Below are 16,387 nucleotides of genomic sequence, written 5' to 3' on the forward strand. Positions count from 1 at the left end.
TTTAAGCTATGAAAATGTTTGGTTGATGTAGTTATAATACATAACTTAATAATCACATTATAAAAAATAATAATTATGGTCAAAGTAAAAGTACCTTTCATTAAATACTTTCTTTTTTCACTTCATTCTTTATTATTTGTATAAATTATGTAATTTTTTACTATGATTCATAATTTTATGTTAGTGGTTATTTTTTTTGCTGCAGTGGAAAAAAGACAGAAGAAAAAGGTCAAAATATTGAGGTGAGATCCATCTACAAGATATTGAGCGCTCCTATAGGTAGAGAGTCCCATAATTTCAAATATCATGTATCTTGAAATTAAAGTTAGAGATGTAGTATGTCAGCATGTTTCTCTCTTTGAATATATATTGGACGCATCCCAAATTTTATTAAGCAAATCATTGATGTTACGAATAACTTAACATAAGTACTCCAAATGAATATGCAAACCTGTCTAAAATAATGCCGATCACCTTCAGACAGTCACTCTCCAAAATTACCTTCTGGTGACCCAAACTCCAAATTAACCTTAACTCATGTTCAATAGCCAAAAGTTCCACTAGAATGGGAGTTCCAATGCGAATCCTAATAACCAATGACCCTCGTAATCGTTGATAACTTTTTTACCTTCAATAGTTTTGTCTCCCAAGTTATAGCTTCTATTCACATTAACCATCCAATTCCTAATGTGCACCACTTAATGTTGGGCATGAAAACTTCATTTGAAAACATGTATCTGGAACACAAATCCCGAAATCAAAATGGTTGTTTCTAGTGATATAGGCTAGCCCCAAGTAATGGTATCAAATATCATATTGTTGGGCCACCTCCAAATCCACCAGAAACCGTCTAGACTATTCCTAAACAATTATTCTCCCCCACCCAAGACATAAAGGATTGATTATCCCAAAAAACTTGATCGTTAAAGCTCAAATGATATCATAAGAGAGTAGAGTTGTCCAGTCTTTAATGGTATGGAGTAGGCCTTCAATAGCATTCTTGCAGTGACTACAGGCAGAAGTAATTGTCATGTTCCTCTTATAATCAGCACAAAACTTTTACTTTTTTCAGGAGCTTACATTCTCCACAACCACCTCGAATGACTCGGAAAGGGCACAAAAAGTTAATGAACTATCACCTTTTTAATGGGGACTAATTCAAACCATATTTACTCCATCAAAACTACTTCTAGCAAACATCAAAACATACATCAATTATCACAAACTTTCTTTCAATCGAATGAAGTTGCAAAACCCAGTTTTACACATAGTTACAGATGAGCACTAACCATTATCAACTGTTCTGCTATGCTGAAGATTGGACTACAAATTTAGGCTTTTAGAATCCCAAATATTGTTGAATCGATCAAATTGAATTAGGTAGCTTGAATCAGTGAAGTTATTGTTAGGTTTCCAACAATCTTGCTTCTGTAACTTATAAATTCCAATCAAGTTTTAATGGTAATTTTTTTAATTTTTAGATGACTGTATAAAGCTTTAAGCGGCTGAGTGCTCCACCTCTAAATTCCAAAACAATCCAAGATGACGAGATAATTTAAAAATCACATATTTTAGACATCAAATGTTGAAAACATCAACCATGCATTGCTCCAGTGTTTGATAACTCCAGTCTTTGATAGCAGCAAACACTTGAATTTATGCATTGTGTCAATTCAAGTGCGCCACACTCAATTTGATAACAGAGAATTTTCTTACATATACTCCTTAACCCGGAGAAAATATTATCATGATTAAATTAATGATACGGTCTATAAAATTAGAAACTAGAATTCCTCTTACAGTGCTCCAATTGTTGGGAAACCAACCAGCGTGCAAGTTCTAGCAACATTTTAATGATAACACCAAAATAGGTGTCTTTAAGAAAACAACCATGCCAGCTAAAATCTAGTGTCCGAACACATTCTTTGACCAATGTGCTTCCACGATATTTATGGGTTTCCTATGAACACAGAAACTAAAAATAATATTTGTTCTTTTAGCCGAATGTGTTCAAATATGAATTAAAAGACAAGTTTAAAAGATGAATTAAAAAATACTTCAGAGTTCAAATATTTGCTCTCTTTTGCTTTAATGTATACAAGTTGACAATTATTTTACAAGTGGCTAAATCATTTTTTCTTAAAGTGGCTTGATCACTTTTATGCAATATCTTGTAGAATTTACATTTACTCAGCTTAGATTAGAAGACAAAAAAATACGCAACTTATTCACTCCCAAGTGCTGACTCCGTATCCTATGCCATAGGGGGGAAGTAACATTATATAAGTACTTACAGTTACAAAAAGGCTGAAGTCAACTTTAATAGTGACAAAACAGAACCTTTCCATTTTGATTCCAACAGTTGAACGCAATAAAAGGCAAGATAGAAATAAATAGATGATTCTTCACCCCCACGGTCTTTCCTCAACCTTCAAATCGTGGAATTCAAATCATTCCTTCAGGAGAAACATCATAGTTTTGCCTTTATTATTTTCAACCCAGTCACAGTTACCAGGACTTCTATGAATACACTTTGCCTGATGTGCTAAGGATAAAAATTAAAAAATTAAACCAAACTTTTGCAAGATCACTATAGGCTAAACATATAACAAAACCTTTACATAGTGTAGCGGTCCCTTACAGCAAATGTTGTCTGGCAATATTTTCTGTAATCTCTCCCTTCGCAATAAATGAATCCAAACACACGCCATAGGATGGATGTTACAAAAATATACAATCTCAGCAGTAACTCATCACCCTGATACACTTGAACAGTGATAAAAAGGAAGCTACCCCAACAAATCCATAAGGGGTGGTTGCTCAGAATGTGACTTGGTATTAGAGGACCGGGTGGTTGAGCCAGCTCCCCTCCCTCTTCCTCTTCCTCTACCCACTGTGGTTGAAGGTGGTGGTGCGAGTTTGGGTGCAATCTGTTCATTCTTGTTGGAAGCAAAGATTGATCCAAGATCTGTTGAGTTGACGCTATTATATGAACCATTTGATGATGGAAACTGGTGACCCTGTTTGACAGATGCAAGAGAATTTGAAGGTTTGAGACCAATATTCAGGTTACCGGTGGTTGAACTACCATTCCCTTGGTTGAAACTGAGAGACTGTGCAGAACTTTGAGAATTAACAGACCAATTGTTGCTGGGTTGGAGACTGATATTGTTTGAAGTGCTAGTCATTGAATTAAACCCAGAGTTGTTTAGTGGCATTAAAAAATTACCATTCATGGAAGTTCCAGATCCACCTGATAATGAGGCAGTAGGACGTGGAGGCCAATCAGCAAAAGGATCACCACCTTGAAGGTTAGATGTGGATAAGGTTCCTGTTGCTACCGTATGCTTTTCAGCATGACCATACTGCAGGGTGACACCAACAGGTGCACGAGGTGGCCACTCTAAATCCACGGAGGGGCATGATTTGGTAGCCTGCTGATTAGATACACCAGATAACGACACATGGTTTTGTAAAGATGTTACTTGACCAACAGGGTTGCCTGGCACAGATTGATTGGTTGTATGAATAGAATTCTGGACAGAAGTGGCAGTACCCTTTGTTGCAGGCCCCCAATCTTCATCCCAAGAGGCACTATTTTTTGCTGAAGCGACAGTGCTGTTTCTTGTCCCAGGGGCTTCATTTTGAAGTCCATTAACCGCAGGAGACATTTGTACCTTTGGGATTCCAGAATCTGTCACAGCTACTCCTCGCTTCTCTTCTATCTTCCTGTATGAACAACACTTAAGAAATTAATTCAAAGAGAGGGTTTGGGAGGGGGAGATAGAGGTAATGACAAAAGACAGGGTGTAATAAGAAAATTACTGGAGCATGTCCTTGACGAAGAGCATATATTTTGCAAACTGCTGGACATTCAGTTGTTGAGCGGTCAGGAGGGGCATAAGATTCAAACCATATTTACTCCATCAAAACTACTTCTAGCAAACATCAAAACATACATCAATTATCACAAACTTTCTTTCAATCGAATGAAGTTGCAAAACCCAGTTTTACACATAGTTACAGATGAGCACTAACCATTATCAACTGTTCTGCTATGCTGAAGATTGGACTACAAATTTAGGCTTTTAGAATCCCAAATATTGTTGAATCGATCAAATTGAATTAGGTAGCTTGAATCAGTGAAGTTATTGTTAGGTTTCCAACAATCTTGCTTCTGTAACTTATAAATTCCAATCAAGTTTTAATGGTAATTTTTTTAATTTTTAGATGACTGTATAAAGCTTTAAGCGGCTGAGTGCTCCACCTCTAAATTCCAAAACAATCCAAGATGACGAGATAATTTAAAAATCACATATTTTAGACATCAAATGTTGAAAACATCAACCATGCATTGCTCCAGTGTTTGATAACTCCAGTCTTTGATAGCAGCAAACACTTGAATTTATGCATTGTGTCAATTCAAGTGCGCCACACTCAATTTGATAACAGAGAATTTTCTTACATATACTCCTTAACCCGGAGAAAATATTATCATGATTAAATTAATGATACGGTCTATAAAATTAGAAACTAGAATTCCTCTTACAGTGCTCCAATTGTTGGGAAACCAACCAGCGTGCAAGTTCTAGCAACATTTTAATGATAACACCAAAATAGGTGTCTTTAAGAAAACAACCATGCCAGCTAAAATCTAGTGTCCGAACACATTCTTTGACCAATGTGCTTCCACGATATTTATGGGTTTCCTATGAACACAGAAACTAAAAATAATATTTGTTCTTTTAGCCGAATGTGTTCAAATATGAATTAAAAGACAAGTTTAAAAGATGAATTAAAAAATACTTCAGAGTTCAAATATTTGCTCTCTTTTGCTTTAATGTATACAAGTTGACAATTATTTTACAAGTGGCTAAATCATTTTTTCTTAAAGTGGCTTGATCACTTTTATGCAATATCTTGTAGAATTTACATTTACTCAGCTTAGATTAGAAGACAAAAAAATACGCAACTTATTCACTCCCAAGTGCTGACTCCGTATCCTATGCCATAGGGGGGAAGTAACATTATATAAGTACTTACAGTTACAAAAAGGCTGAAGTCAACTTTAATAGTGACAAAACAGAACCTTTCCATTTTGATTCCAACAGTTGAACGCAATAAAAGGCAAGATAGAAATAAATAGATGATTCTTCACCCCCACGGTCTTTCCTCAACCTTCAAATCGTGGAATTCAAATCATTCCTTCAGGAGAAACATCATAGTTTTGCCTTTATTATTTTCAACCCAGTCACAGTTACCAGGACTTCTATGAATACACTTTGCCTGATGTGCTAAGGATAAAAATTAAAAAATTAAACCAAACTTTTGCAAGATCACTATAGGCTAAACATATAACAAAACCTTTACATAGTGTAGCGGTCCCTTACAGCAAATGTTGTCTGGCAATATTTTCTGTAATCTCTCCCTTCGCAATAAATGAATCCAAACACACGCCATAGGATGGATGTTACAAAAATATACAATCTCAGCAGTAACTCATCACCCTGATACACTTGAACAGTGATAAAAAGGAAGCTACCCCAACAAATCCATAAGGGGTGGTTGCTCAGAATGTGACTTGGTATTAGAGGACCGGGTGGTTGAGCCAGCTCCCCTCCCTCTTCCTCTTCCTCTACCCACTGTGGTTGAAGGTGGTGGTGCGAGTTTGGGTGCAATCTGTTCATTCTTGTTGGAAGCAAAGATTGATCCAAGATCTGTTGAGTTGACGCTATTATATGAACCATTTGATGATGGAAACTGGTGACCCTGTTTGACAGATGCAAGAGAATTTGAAGGTTTGAGACCAATATTCAGGTTACCGGTGGTTGAACTACCATTCCCTTGGTTGAAACTGAGAGACTGTGCAGAACTTTGAGAATTAACAGACCAATTGTTGCTGGGTTGGAGACTGATATTGTTTGAAGTGCTAGTCATTGAATTAAACCCAGAGTTGTTTAGTGGCATTAAAAAATTACCATTCATGGAAGTTCCAGATCCACCTGATAATGAGGCAGTAGGACGTGGAGGCCAATCAGCAAAAGGATCACCACCTTGAAGGTTAGATGTGGATAAGGTTCCTGTTGCTACCGTATGCTTTTCAGCATGACCATACTGCAGGGTGACACCAACAGGTGCACGAGGTGGCCACTCTAAATCCACGGAGGGGCATGATTTGGTAGCCTGCTGATTAGATACACCAGATAACGACACATGGTTTTGTAAAGATGTTACTTGACCAACAGGGTTGCCTGGCACAGATTGATTGGTTGTATGAATAGAATTCTGGACAGAAGTGGCAGTACCCTTTGTTGCAGGCCCCCAATCTTCATCCCAAGAGGCACTATTTTTTGCTGAAGCGACAGTGCTGTTTCTTGTCCCAGGGGCTTCATTTTGAAGTCCATTAACCGCAGGAGACATTTGTACCTTTGGGATTCCAGAATCTGTCACAGCTACTCCTCGCTTCTCTTCTATCTTCCTGTATGAACAACACTTAAGAAATTAATTCAAAGAGAGGGTTTGGGAGGGGGAGATAGAGGTAATGACAAAAGACAGGGTGTAATAAGAAAATTACTGGAGCATGTCCTTGACGAAGAGCATATATTTTGCAAACTGCTGGACATTCAGTTGTTGAGCGGTCAGGAGGGGCATAAGCAATGGAAGAACATGCTCAGCAACAAATTCTACTCCATACTGAACAAAAGAAATCAAACAAAACTTAGCTACAATTCCATATATCATCTACTGCAGGAGGCAATAATCAAACATACTGCAATTCATGTGTCTGGCCCGTACTTGTGAATATTACCTGCTTATAAATAGAATTTGCGACCCCAAGTGTGCACATAAGAGTTGGCGGAGAGCGGTCAACTGCAGTACATCGCTGAATAGTGTGCAAGATGTCCACGACAGCATTCTTATCAAGCCGGTTAATCATGTCTCCTAGGCACAGTAAAGCATTGACTCTAACCTGTCAAACCAAAGAGGAACATAAAGATTACAGGTTTACAACCACAGTGTTCCCAGTGGGGAGCAGGGAGCAGGGGCCCCTGGAATAATCAACGATTAGGAGCAGAGTGGGTATTTCTTAATGTGTAGCAGAAATCATGTGGAACCGAATATAGTTGTTTAGCATGTGGAACTCAAAAAAAAAAGAACTCAGCAGAATTCTTGGGACATGAACAAAGTAAATCTTCGTTTTTTTACTGTTACAATTTCAGTAACAAGTATGGATTTAGTAGAAAAATGAAATCATTTCATAAATTATATTTTATTGTATAAAATAATTCAAGATTAGAAAGAAGTTATATATCCTAAGATCAGCATATTGTGCAAAACAGTTAGCATAAGTAGAGTGGTGCAGCATCCATTTCGTGTGGTGATACAAAATAAAGTCTCATGTAATCATATGATATAGTTAAGTCTACCAACTAGTTTCTTATATTGCTCTAAGTAAACTAAAGCTCTAGTTATTTTGGCCAAGAGGAACTTTGTGTATTGATTATTGAACGACATCAAATACACCGCATTAACCTGATGCATTGCAACCAAAGGTAAAAGTTAAAACAAAATACTAACTTACCGAAGCAACTGTCGTTTTAAGTGCTAAGCCATGCACACGGGGCAAAACCACTTGTTTCACCAGCTGAAATGAAAATACATTATACACGAATATTAGAAATGTGATGGATATTTGCTGCTTTAAGACCAAGTATTTAAGTAACCAGAAGTCCAGAACCTATAAAAAAGGTGGTTTAGTGCATGAGTCTCTCACTTAGTGGGGTCTAGGGAGGGTAGGTGTACATTGCCTTATCATGACAAACGAAGAGGTTGTTTTCCACATTTTATAACAAAAAAACATTGGCTATCTTTAGTTAGACTAATATTTAACCGAAAGAAATGATAAGCCCAACCACACAAGGGTTGTCTGATAATGGGCTAGCCTGAACAACAGCAGGGTTGTATGATAATATAAAGCTCAAGGGGTGATAAGCTAGCAAATGAACCTTAGGTTGTAACAGCTTCCTAATCTATAAAAGAGGAACGTAAAGTGAAAATGGACCAAAACGCATGGGATTATCAGGATTTCCCCAATTCTTATAATAGTCTAGCAACAGAAATTTTATAGGAGAACAATAGAATTTTACCAATGTTTCAAACCCAATAATGGATGCACAAACCATTACTGTTAGAATTTTCAATTATCAAAATAAATGACTTCAATCCATAAAAGAAAATAGTTTCACAGTTTATGATTATCAGAAATCCACACAACTTCAAACAATGGCACGTAAAGTGTGAATCGAAGTTCACACAGAAATCTATAGCAAACGTCTGCTATTTTAAAACAACTCATACCTACTCTATAAGTCTAGCAGGAGTATAGCACTCACCTGGGAATCAAGTTGTTTGGCAAGGGATACAGATCTTTTCAGGGCTTCTTCTTGTAAACGAGCATCATTATCATCATAGGCCCGCACAACCATAGGAAGAACATGTGAAACTAAATCCTCTTGAGTGGTCTAAATGAACAATGACGACAGTACAAAAGTTAGAAGAAACATAAATACTAGATACAAAAGATCTGCCAATCATCCAAATAAAGGAACTGCATATAAACTTACAGTTACCTTATTTATTATATGATCAGCATGCTTCACAAGTAGTAACAGTGTCTCACCAGAAGCAGTACTCAGGACAGGCACAAGGGCTGGAAGTGTTGATTGCTCAAAATCATTCTTGTCCTGGAAAAAAAACTTATATATCATATATTCTATCATATTCGTTTCAATGAACTTAATTTTTGTTACCAAAAAAACCTTAAAATAGGATTCCCTTTTGTCCTTATATGATTTATTATACTAGTTATACTCTATCCTTACTAATCAAACAAACCAAAAAGAAATCCATTGTTACAACTAGCATCAACTCGTTATCTAGCTAATAAATTGAAATCTGAACTTCAAAATAAATATAGATTCAAAAAAGCAAAAGATAAAAGATCATCAATATGTACAGTTGTTAAATAATATATCTAAACATGAACAATTGTTGAAGAATAAATAAATATGTAAATTTACATAATCTATGAGTTTATATAAGAAAAAACGGCACTGTGTTTAATTTCAACATCCAGTGCATGATGTATACATTCAACACAATGGTGGATTATGTGAAATATTCACCCTAAAAAAACATTTTTGTTGGTGCAACGTTGGTTTTGGCATACACTGCTGTAAACACGAGCATAATGACTAGTATTTCGGGCATTCAAGGCAAGTGACGAAAAAAACAGACAGATTGCTACCTGAGACTCAGCAATAGTTAGAACCATCGGTAGAATCATGGGCTGTATCACCACATTCCTAAGTTCTGCACAAAGTGGAGGAAGGACCTGCATGAAAATTTATGTGAAATAAATTACTTTCAAGACAATAATATTAAAAGAATACCTCAAACTCAAGCATCAGAAGTTAATCACATATTAGGGAAAAATAAGCTAAAAATGAAACAAGGAAGAAATACGTGACATGAGTATTGACATATGCAATATTATTTCGAATTGCATGAAAGACTTGTGAGACCATATTCTCATACTCAACTTGGGTCAAACCCATAATCATAAAAGCTCGGACACAAAGCTAGCATTTGACAGAGTGTACTGAATTATGTACAGAGAAAGAGAGTCGACATAAAATTATCTAGCTGAGATAAAAGACGAAACCACACATAAATTACATAGCCAAACATCATACCTTGTAACGCAATACTCTGGAATCGAAATCTTTCCACATATCTGACAATGCTTTTAAGAACTCCGACTTCTGCATGTTATCTCTTTCCTAAAGGAAAAGAAAACATAATCAAGAACTACAACTCTAATTCTGCAAGTTTTCACCTTTGTGGTGCTAACAAGCAAAGCACAAATTCTTACAAGCATGTGATCGAGGAAGCGCAGAGCACGCAACCTAGTATCAGTCCGAAAAAATGGTGAGCCTGCAAATAAAAGGGGGCATATATCCTGTAAAAATAATAACCTAACAAAACACCTGCATAGTAAAATATTCTAAAATTCTATGTTCAAACAGCTCCTAACGGTTGCTTGTCAAGTGTCAAGGTGGCCTAGGTAGCTAATTCATGAGTCATGAATTGTAAAATGTAACATGATTAGTAGATAATGTCATAATGACCTTTCTCTTCAGATCACACATCAAAAGTTTTTTTAATGAACACCCATTACTCTTCAACCAAATCTTTTCATCGTTTTTTTGGTGCCTGCTGCCTCCTATTTTTCATCAAAGGAAATGAAAAAACCATTTGAATTCACCAAGCCACCTTTTACCTGTAATTTATTTTAACAAAAATAAATAAAAACCTTAACCTGTAAAATCCATCGCTGTTGGTCTGGAAGACTCGTTTGGAGAGAGCATCCTTTGCAAGTCTGGAATGAGTTCCGGTGGGATAGATGAGAAAGCATCACTTGATAAGTAGGTCAAGGTATTTGTGAACTGCATAAATAGAAAACCAGAATTTCATTTACTTCCTAATGAATGAAACCGTATAGCCTGCATTATTATCATCAAGTAATAACTAACAAATTCTAATTGTTTTCTTTTCCTTCTTTTCATTAAACTATATAAAGTACAACTTACAAAAATCTAATTAGTAAAGAAAAAAGTGAACCGTTACTTTTGCAATGGTGATGTATGTATATTCAATTGCATGTGTGGCATCCAGTGAAATGTCTTCAATCGTTGACAAAAATACATTCTTTCTTTTAGAGATTAAACACATGCAACCATTGCAATGAATTCCAAAAAAAGGTCTGGTACACAAGGCTCCCACCTAGTGGGGTCTGGGAATGGCAGATGTATGCAGTACTACCCCAGCAAACGAAGAGGTTGTTTTCGGGATTTGAAAACGTGACCTCTTAGTCACTAAGCAGAACATTACCATTGTGCCGCGTTCACCCTCTCATTGCAATAAATGCCTATTTAGGAAATTTTGAAAGAACGCGGATAACTTCAAACATGTAGTAACTTATTTTCAGTATTTTAGCATTCACTTTAACTTTTGCAGTATATCATTTTTTTAGTTCCAAGATTGAAATTGATTCACCTAAAATACATGATACTACCATTATGTCTCTACTCAGTTATGCTACTTATAAAAACCTAAACTGCATGTAACAGAAGCTTAAAAAAATCATCATATGGAGAACATCTTATTACACATTCAAGTCCTGCATATAAAAATATAACAAGATTCAATTTAGGCCATCATTAATAAATCTCTTTCCATAAGTTGTGCAGGTTCAAGTTTCTTTTCCAGATATCAAGCTCATTGGTTTTAGATGCCACTATCAGTTTCTTCAACACTTCCCTAATTTCAAGCTCAAAGTAGATCTAATGCTAATCTATGGACATGCATAATATTCAGGATGCAGAGTACTGATACAAAGCTGCAAAATCCAGTTTAAGAACCACTAGACATTCTTCAAGAACCTACCCTTTTACTATGTATTAAGTGAAAGCTACAGATAAAGTATAATTTGACAAGGAATGAATATTAAGAGTATATCAGGAAATCAGCACTATGAACCAAAAGTTCTTAATAACTAATCACTTTGCCTTATAAGTTACAATTAAACAAGAAAGAACAGGGCAGAAGATATGGACAGTTATGTCCTTTTTTACACAGAGAAGTATGATTATATCATTAAACAATCATATCACCATCAAATTTAATTGAAGAACCCTCAGAGAAAAATGAAAGGTCAAATAGACTCCAGTGCAGCAACTTCACACCAAGTCAAGCATTTGACATAATTCATAGATTATTGATTATTGATCACCAGATATCCCAAATACTTAGACAAATGTCAAACCCTTTATTAATCTTTTTCGACAAGTTAATTCAGAGCAACAAGTAAGCTGAAGCCTATGAAAATGGAATTGGAAAGTAAAAGGATCTATTAATACCATCTTCACGTTGTTGTGGCAATCAAACAGAGGCTTCCGAGCAATTAAATGGTAGGCAAGGCATCCAAAACTGAAAATATCAGAAGAGGGCCCAGCTGAAGGCGCAGTGCTCCTCACCAGCTCAGGAGCAGAGTAATTAAGTGATGGCTGAACTGGCAAAATTGAGTCCTCGACATCATATTCCTGTACAGGAGTCATAGTGAAATAAGATACAGGTCCTTTAAGCAAAATTTACTTTGCTCCAGAGCATGAGAATAAAATACAAATATACAATAGAATAATTTTGGGTAACCACTTAGGAATAATGGCTTCTCTGGCCTTCTTAAAAACCATAGCCGAGATGCAAGTATTATTATCAAGAGAATCATAAATTCCTGTAAACATTTTTGCTTGCGAGGGTAAGGTTCCGTACATCTACCCCTATTACCCCACAAGGTGAGAGCCTAGTACATTGGGCCGCCCTTTTCCTTATAATCTTCGCTCTTTCTAATATTTAATAGAAGTGCTCTATACAAGGTTATGTAATTGGTGACTTTGTGCCATGTCAACCAAATACATAGATTTGTAGAGATGAGCTAATATTTAATAAAAAATGATGACCCAATATATGCAACTATCTGGCAATGTCAATATTAGGGCATGTAAAGCATTAAAGATGTCAACTAAAAAGTCAATATAGTAAATCCTAATCTTATGCAATGTTCCACTCACAGCATAATGGAAATTAGATGCGTCAGAAGTGGTCTGAGAAGCTGAAATTGCAAAACCAAATCCACCGAGTTTCCAGGCTCCACTATAGGTGATAAAAACATTCTGCAAAGTATAAAATTTGTATTTAACTGAAACGTTATGATAGAGGAGTACAAAAGGATTAATATCAAAGGTTAACTGGCAAACCAAAAAAGGAATGTGTATCAACAGTGATAGGTGCAACATGATACAACAGCGAAAGTTCCAAAGAGACAAATAATTGTTAGATTAGATGAAATTCACATACAAATATATGCCACTAACTACAAGTAAACCTCCAAAACAATTAAGTGTTCTAAACAATTTTAATTAGATGCCACTCACTGGTAGTATTATTCAATTGCAGCACTTGATTTTATTAATTATATTTACAACTGAATTTTCAATATAGTCAATACGCCACTTTCCAATAAAAATGTTTATCTTTAATTCTTCAACCAGTCCTTAATATATAATCATTCCATGTATTTTTCCAAGGCCATGGTTGTGTTCGGGCAAACAGCTTAATCAGGCACTTATTCAATATATTTTTTAATAAGCTATAAAAACTTATATGAAGTATAAACTATTTTTCCATTATTTAGCTTCATAACTTGTTCTCATAAACTCAAATAAGCTCTATGTAAGCTCTTCCAAATCCCCTCATAATATATAAAGAAAATTTGTTACCTCAGGTGATATTGCTCGATGAATAAGATGAGCATGGTTGTGGAGAAAGTCCAAGGATTCTGCTATCTGAAGTAAACCATGTTTCACCTCCAAAAGTCCCATTTGCTGCAAAACAATACATTTTCCATCACTATCTCCAACTAGTGAATTCAAATAACATAACATTCTACAAACATGAGGCATATAAATCCAAATACAATGACTAGATCACATAACAAAATGAACGAAAGCTCAGATCAAATACCATTCCCCTAAGCTCTTTAGGAACATTAGCAACATTATCCAAAATCCCAAGCGTATTCGCAACCGAAGCAAACAACGGTTCAGTAACCATCGCCATCGCATTCTTACTCTCATCCAACCCCTGAACCACATGCACCACACCAGGATGCCTCAATCTAACAAGCTTCGCCGCATCGGTCCGAATCAAATCCAAGAACGAATCCTCCGCTGCCTTCGTCAATCCAGCACGCAATCGCGCCTCCGATAAAGCACGCTTATCCAGCACCCAAACGCACACAACCGGATACTGATGCTTACGAGAAGGATCACGCGCTCTCGCGGAGTATAACCTCCACGCGAGACCGGGTCCCGCGGAACCGATCTGGTCGAGGAGGTCGTAATCATGGAGGGGCTTGGGTCCGGTGACTTCGTGTACGGTGGTTGTGACGGTTTTCTCGATGACTGCGGCGGTTTTGGCTAATGCTTGGGTTAGGGTTTTCATGTTTAGCGACATTTTGAAAGATGAAAAGTTGATAGATATGAATTTGATGGTAGAGAGTGTGATATTATATATTAAAATTGTGATCGTGGAGAAAGAGAAGGAGATTGAATTGAGATTCGGAAGTGTTTGACACGGTGATCGGTAGTTTCCACCTCGCGATCTCTCTCTTCTCTTTCTCCGTGTTTCAAGTCTTCTTCTCTACACTTCATTCTTTTTTTACCATTATGGTTATGTAAGATTTGTCAGCTACACAGCTACCTATCATTATTATTACTAGGAGTAAAAACTCAAAAGTTTTATATACATCTACTATTTATTTTAAAAATTATAAATTAATGATAATTTAATATAAATTGGTGATGATATAATAATAATGTATAAAACACAAATAATATTAGTGTATACATTTTTTCCCGATAAAAATGGATATATCATTGTATAATGACTAAATTATGCTTTTTGGATTGCAATAAAATTATAAAAGTCACACCCTCTCCTTTATTTACTCATTTCTAGATTATATATATACAGTGAGTTACTAATGTGAAAATATTACACAATTAAGAGAAATAAAGAATAATTAATATAGCCCATCGAATTTTATTTGAATAGTCAATGTTAAAAAATACATGCAATGACTATCACATAGTCAATAACTAACTTTTAATTTTAATCATCCATTATGAGTTGTGGGGCTTAAATTTATTGTTCTCACAAGTTTTATAGGAGAATTATTTTCACTTGAGTTAATCCCTATATATAATATGAGGGAGTCCACTTACTCTAGAATAAGTTTAACTTCACATCTTAATCATCAATATTAAGAAAATATAATAGTTTGAGTTAGTAAGTATATCTAAATCATTGAATTTTTCTATAATTGAAGACTGAGATGTGAATTAAGTAGAATTCCCCTCTATATATTATGTTCATTTTTCAAATGAGTTGTAATCTTTTGAAGAAAAAGTCGTGGTTAATGTAATTTAAGTTAAACTCTAATTAGTGCCGATGTAATCACTCTTAAGTAATTATAGATCAGTTAAGATAAATTGATTATTGTTAATTTGCATATACAAGTTTATTATGAAATCACTATTCTCTTATGTATTTAAACTATTAAAGGTGAGCATGAGACGAGTTGAGACATGTTAAATATATTTTTCACTCATCCCTAAATATTGATCAGGTCAATTTTTGAATCTGAACCCGTCCTTAATTAGAGTGGGACGAGTCTAAAATAAGACGGATCAAGATAGGGACGAGTCCGGGTTGGAAAATGATGAAATAACAAACGTATATTTTTTTTCCCGTCCTTAATTATCACAATCACAAGACTGAAAATCATAGAAGACATTGAAAATTTTAGAACAATTTAAATTGTCAACATAAGCTGAAGTGTTTTTATAAATGATAAAAACATATGAGAACTGAAATGACAACAACGCAACTATACTCAAAGATGAATACAATCAAAGGCAATAGCATAAGCATAAACAACTTCAAAGAAGAAAAACAAACAATGGATGAGAAAAATAACTAACTCTTAAGCGCCGCAATGTCCTTCACTCTCATTGCAGCAGTCATTTACTATCGAGGAGAATTAAACAGTGAAAAAAATGGGAAATAATAAGGATCATATGATAAGTGATGTGGATATGTTGTGTGAGCTTGTAGGTATTTGAGTTATGTGGGCTGAACACAATTGATATTGATATGTACATATTCAACTATTCTTGATATATAATTATAAGGGGCTGGCCGGATGACCCGGACATAGACCTGAGCCCATCATTTTTAACAACGGGTCTATCCATTTTAATCAGGTATGTCTTTATTTATTTATTTGGACGGGTCAGACTCATCTCTAAGTCATCGGGTTGAGACGAGTATACGGGTCGGACCGGGTCTTACTCACCCCTAATTTAAGTAACATCTCCTTATAATTGTTGATGTATATTGTAATAAAGAAAAATAATGAAGATACATGAATCTTATACTATTTGGAATATTTTGCAAAAATCTTATGTAGCATTATACAAATATGTATCGTTTCTTCTCGATGATCATTGTAAAATATATTTGTTTGTAAAATAAATGATGGTTCATAAATACCTAAAAACTCAAAGTCAATAAATAATGGTTCACTAACAATATAAAGCTAGAATCAATAAATGGTTTAAATAAACCAATACAACATGTATAGTCATTTCATCATCATTATTTTAAAATTTATTAGAGATGATAGAAGATTCATTAGACAACT

At 35.3% G+C, this 16,387-nt stretch overlaps 2 protein-coding genes across 2 annotated transcripts; both read right to left on the minus strand.

Annotated features, from left to right (window-relative positions):
• LOC109352151 (protein rtoA-like) lies at nt 2,453-3,901 on the minus strand. Its single transcript, XM_019594004.1, has 2 exons — nt 3,826-3,901; nt 2,453-3,729 (listed from the first exon to the last, which is right to left on the minus strand). Exons 1-2 carry the CDS (start codon nt 3,849-3,851, stop codon nt 2,790-2,792), a joined length of 966 nt encoding a protein of 321 aa, XP_019449549.1. The 5' UTR covers nt 3,852-3,901; the 3' UTR covers nt 2,453-2,789.
• LOC109352152 (SCY1-like protein 2) lies at nt 5,202-14,352 on the minus strand. The gene is made up of 14 exons (XM_019594005.1): nt 13,645-14,352; nt 13,401-13,505; nt 12,693-12,794; nt 11,982-12,164; nt 10,382-10,508; nt 9,935-9,996; nt 9,756-9,842; nt 9,308-9,394; nt 8,631-8,744; nt 8,394-8,522; nt 7,583-7,645; nt 6,809-6,970; nt 6,575-6,693; nt 5,202-6,478 (listed from the first exon to the last, which is right to left on the minus strand). The coding sequence occupies exons 1-14, from the start codon at nt 14,134-14,136 to the stop codon at nt 5,539-5,541; spliced, it is 2,772 nt and encodes a 923-aa protein (XP_019449550.1). The 5' UTR covers nt 14,137-14,352; the 3' UTR covers nt 5,202-5,538.

This window comes from Lupinus angustifolius, chromosome LG07 (assembly GCF_001865875.1).
Source record: "Lupinus angustifolius cultivar Tanjil chromosome LG07, LupAngTanjil_v1.0, whole genome shotgun sequence".
NCBI lineage: Eukaryota > Viridiplantae > Streptophyta > Magnoliopsida > Fabales > Fabaceae > Lupinus > Lupinus angustifolius.

Coding starts and splice junctions, on each gene's coding strand:
- LOC109352151 (XM_019594004.1), bottom strand. CDS start 3,851: ATGCTCTTCGTCAAGGACATGCTCCA. Junction 3,730..3,825: donor TTCGTCAAGGACATGCTCCA/GTAATTTTCTTA, acceptor TTGTTCATACAG/GAAGATAGAAGAGAAGCGAG.
- LOC109352152 (XM_019594005.1), bottom strand. CDS start 14,136: ATGTCGCTAAACATGAAAACCCTAACCCAAGCATTAGCCAAAACCGCC. Junction 9,997..10,381: donor AACAGCGATGGATTTTACAG/GTTAAGGTTTTT, acceptor TTTTATTTGCAG/GCTCACCATTTTTTCGGACT. Junction 9,843..9,934: donor GCTTCCTCGATCACATGCTT/GTAAGAATTTGT, acceptor CTTTTCCTTTAG/GAAAGAGATAACATGCAGAA.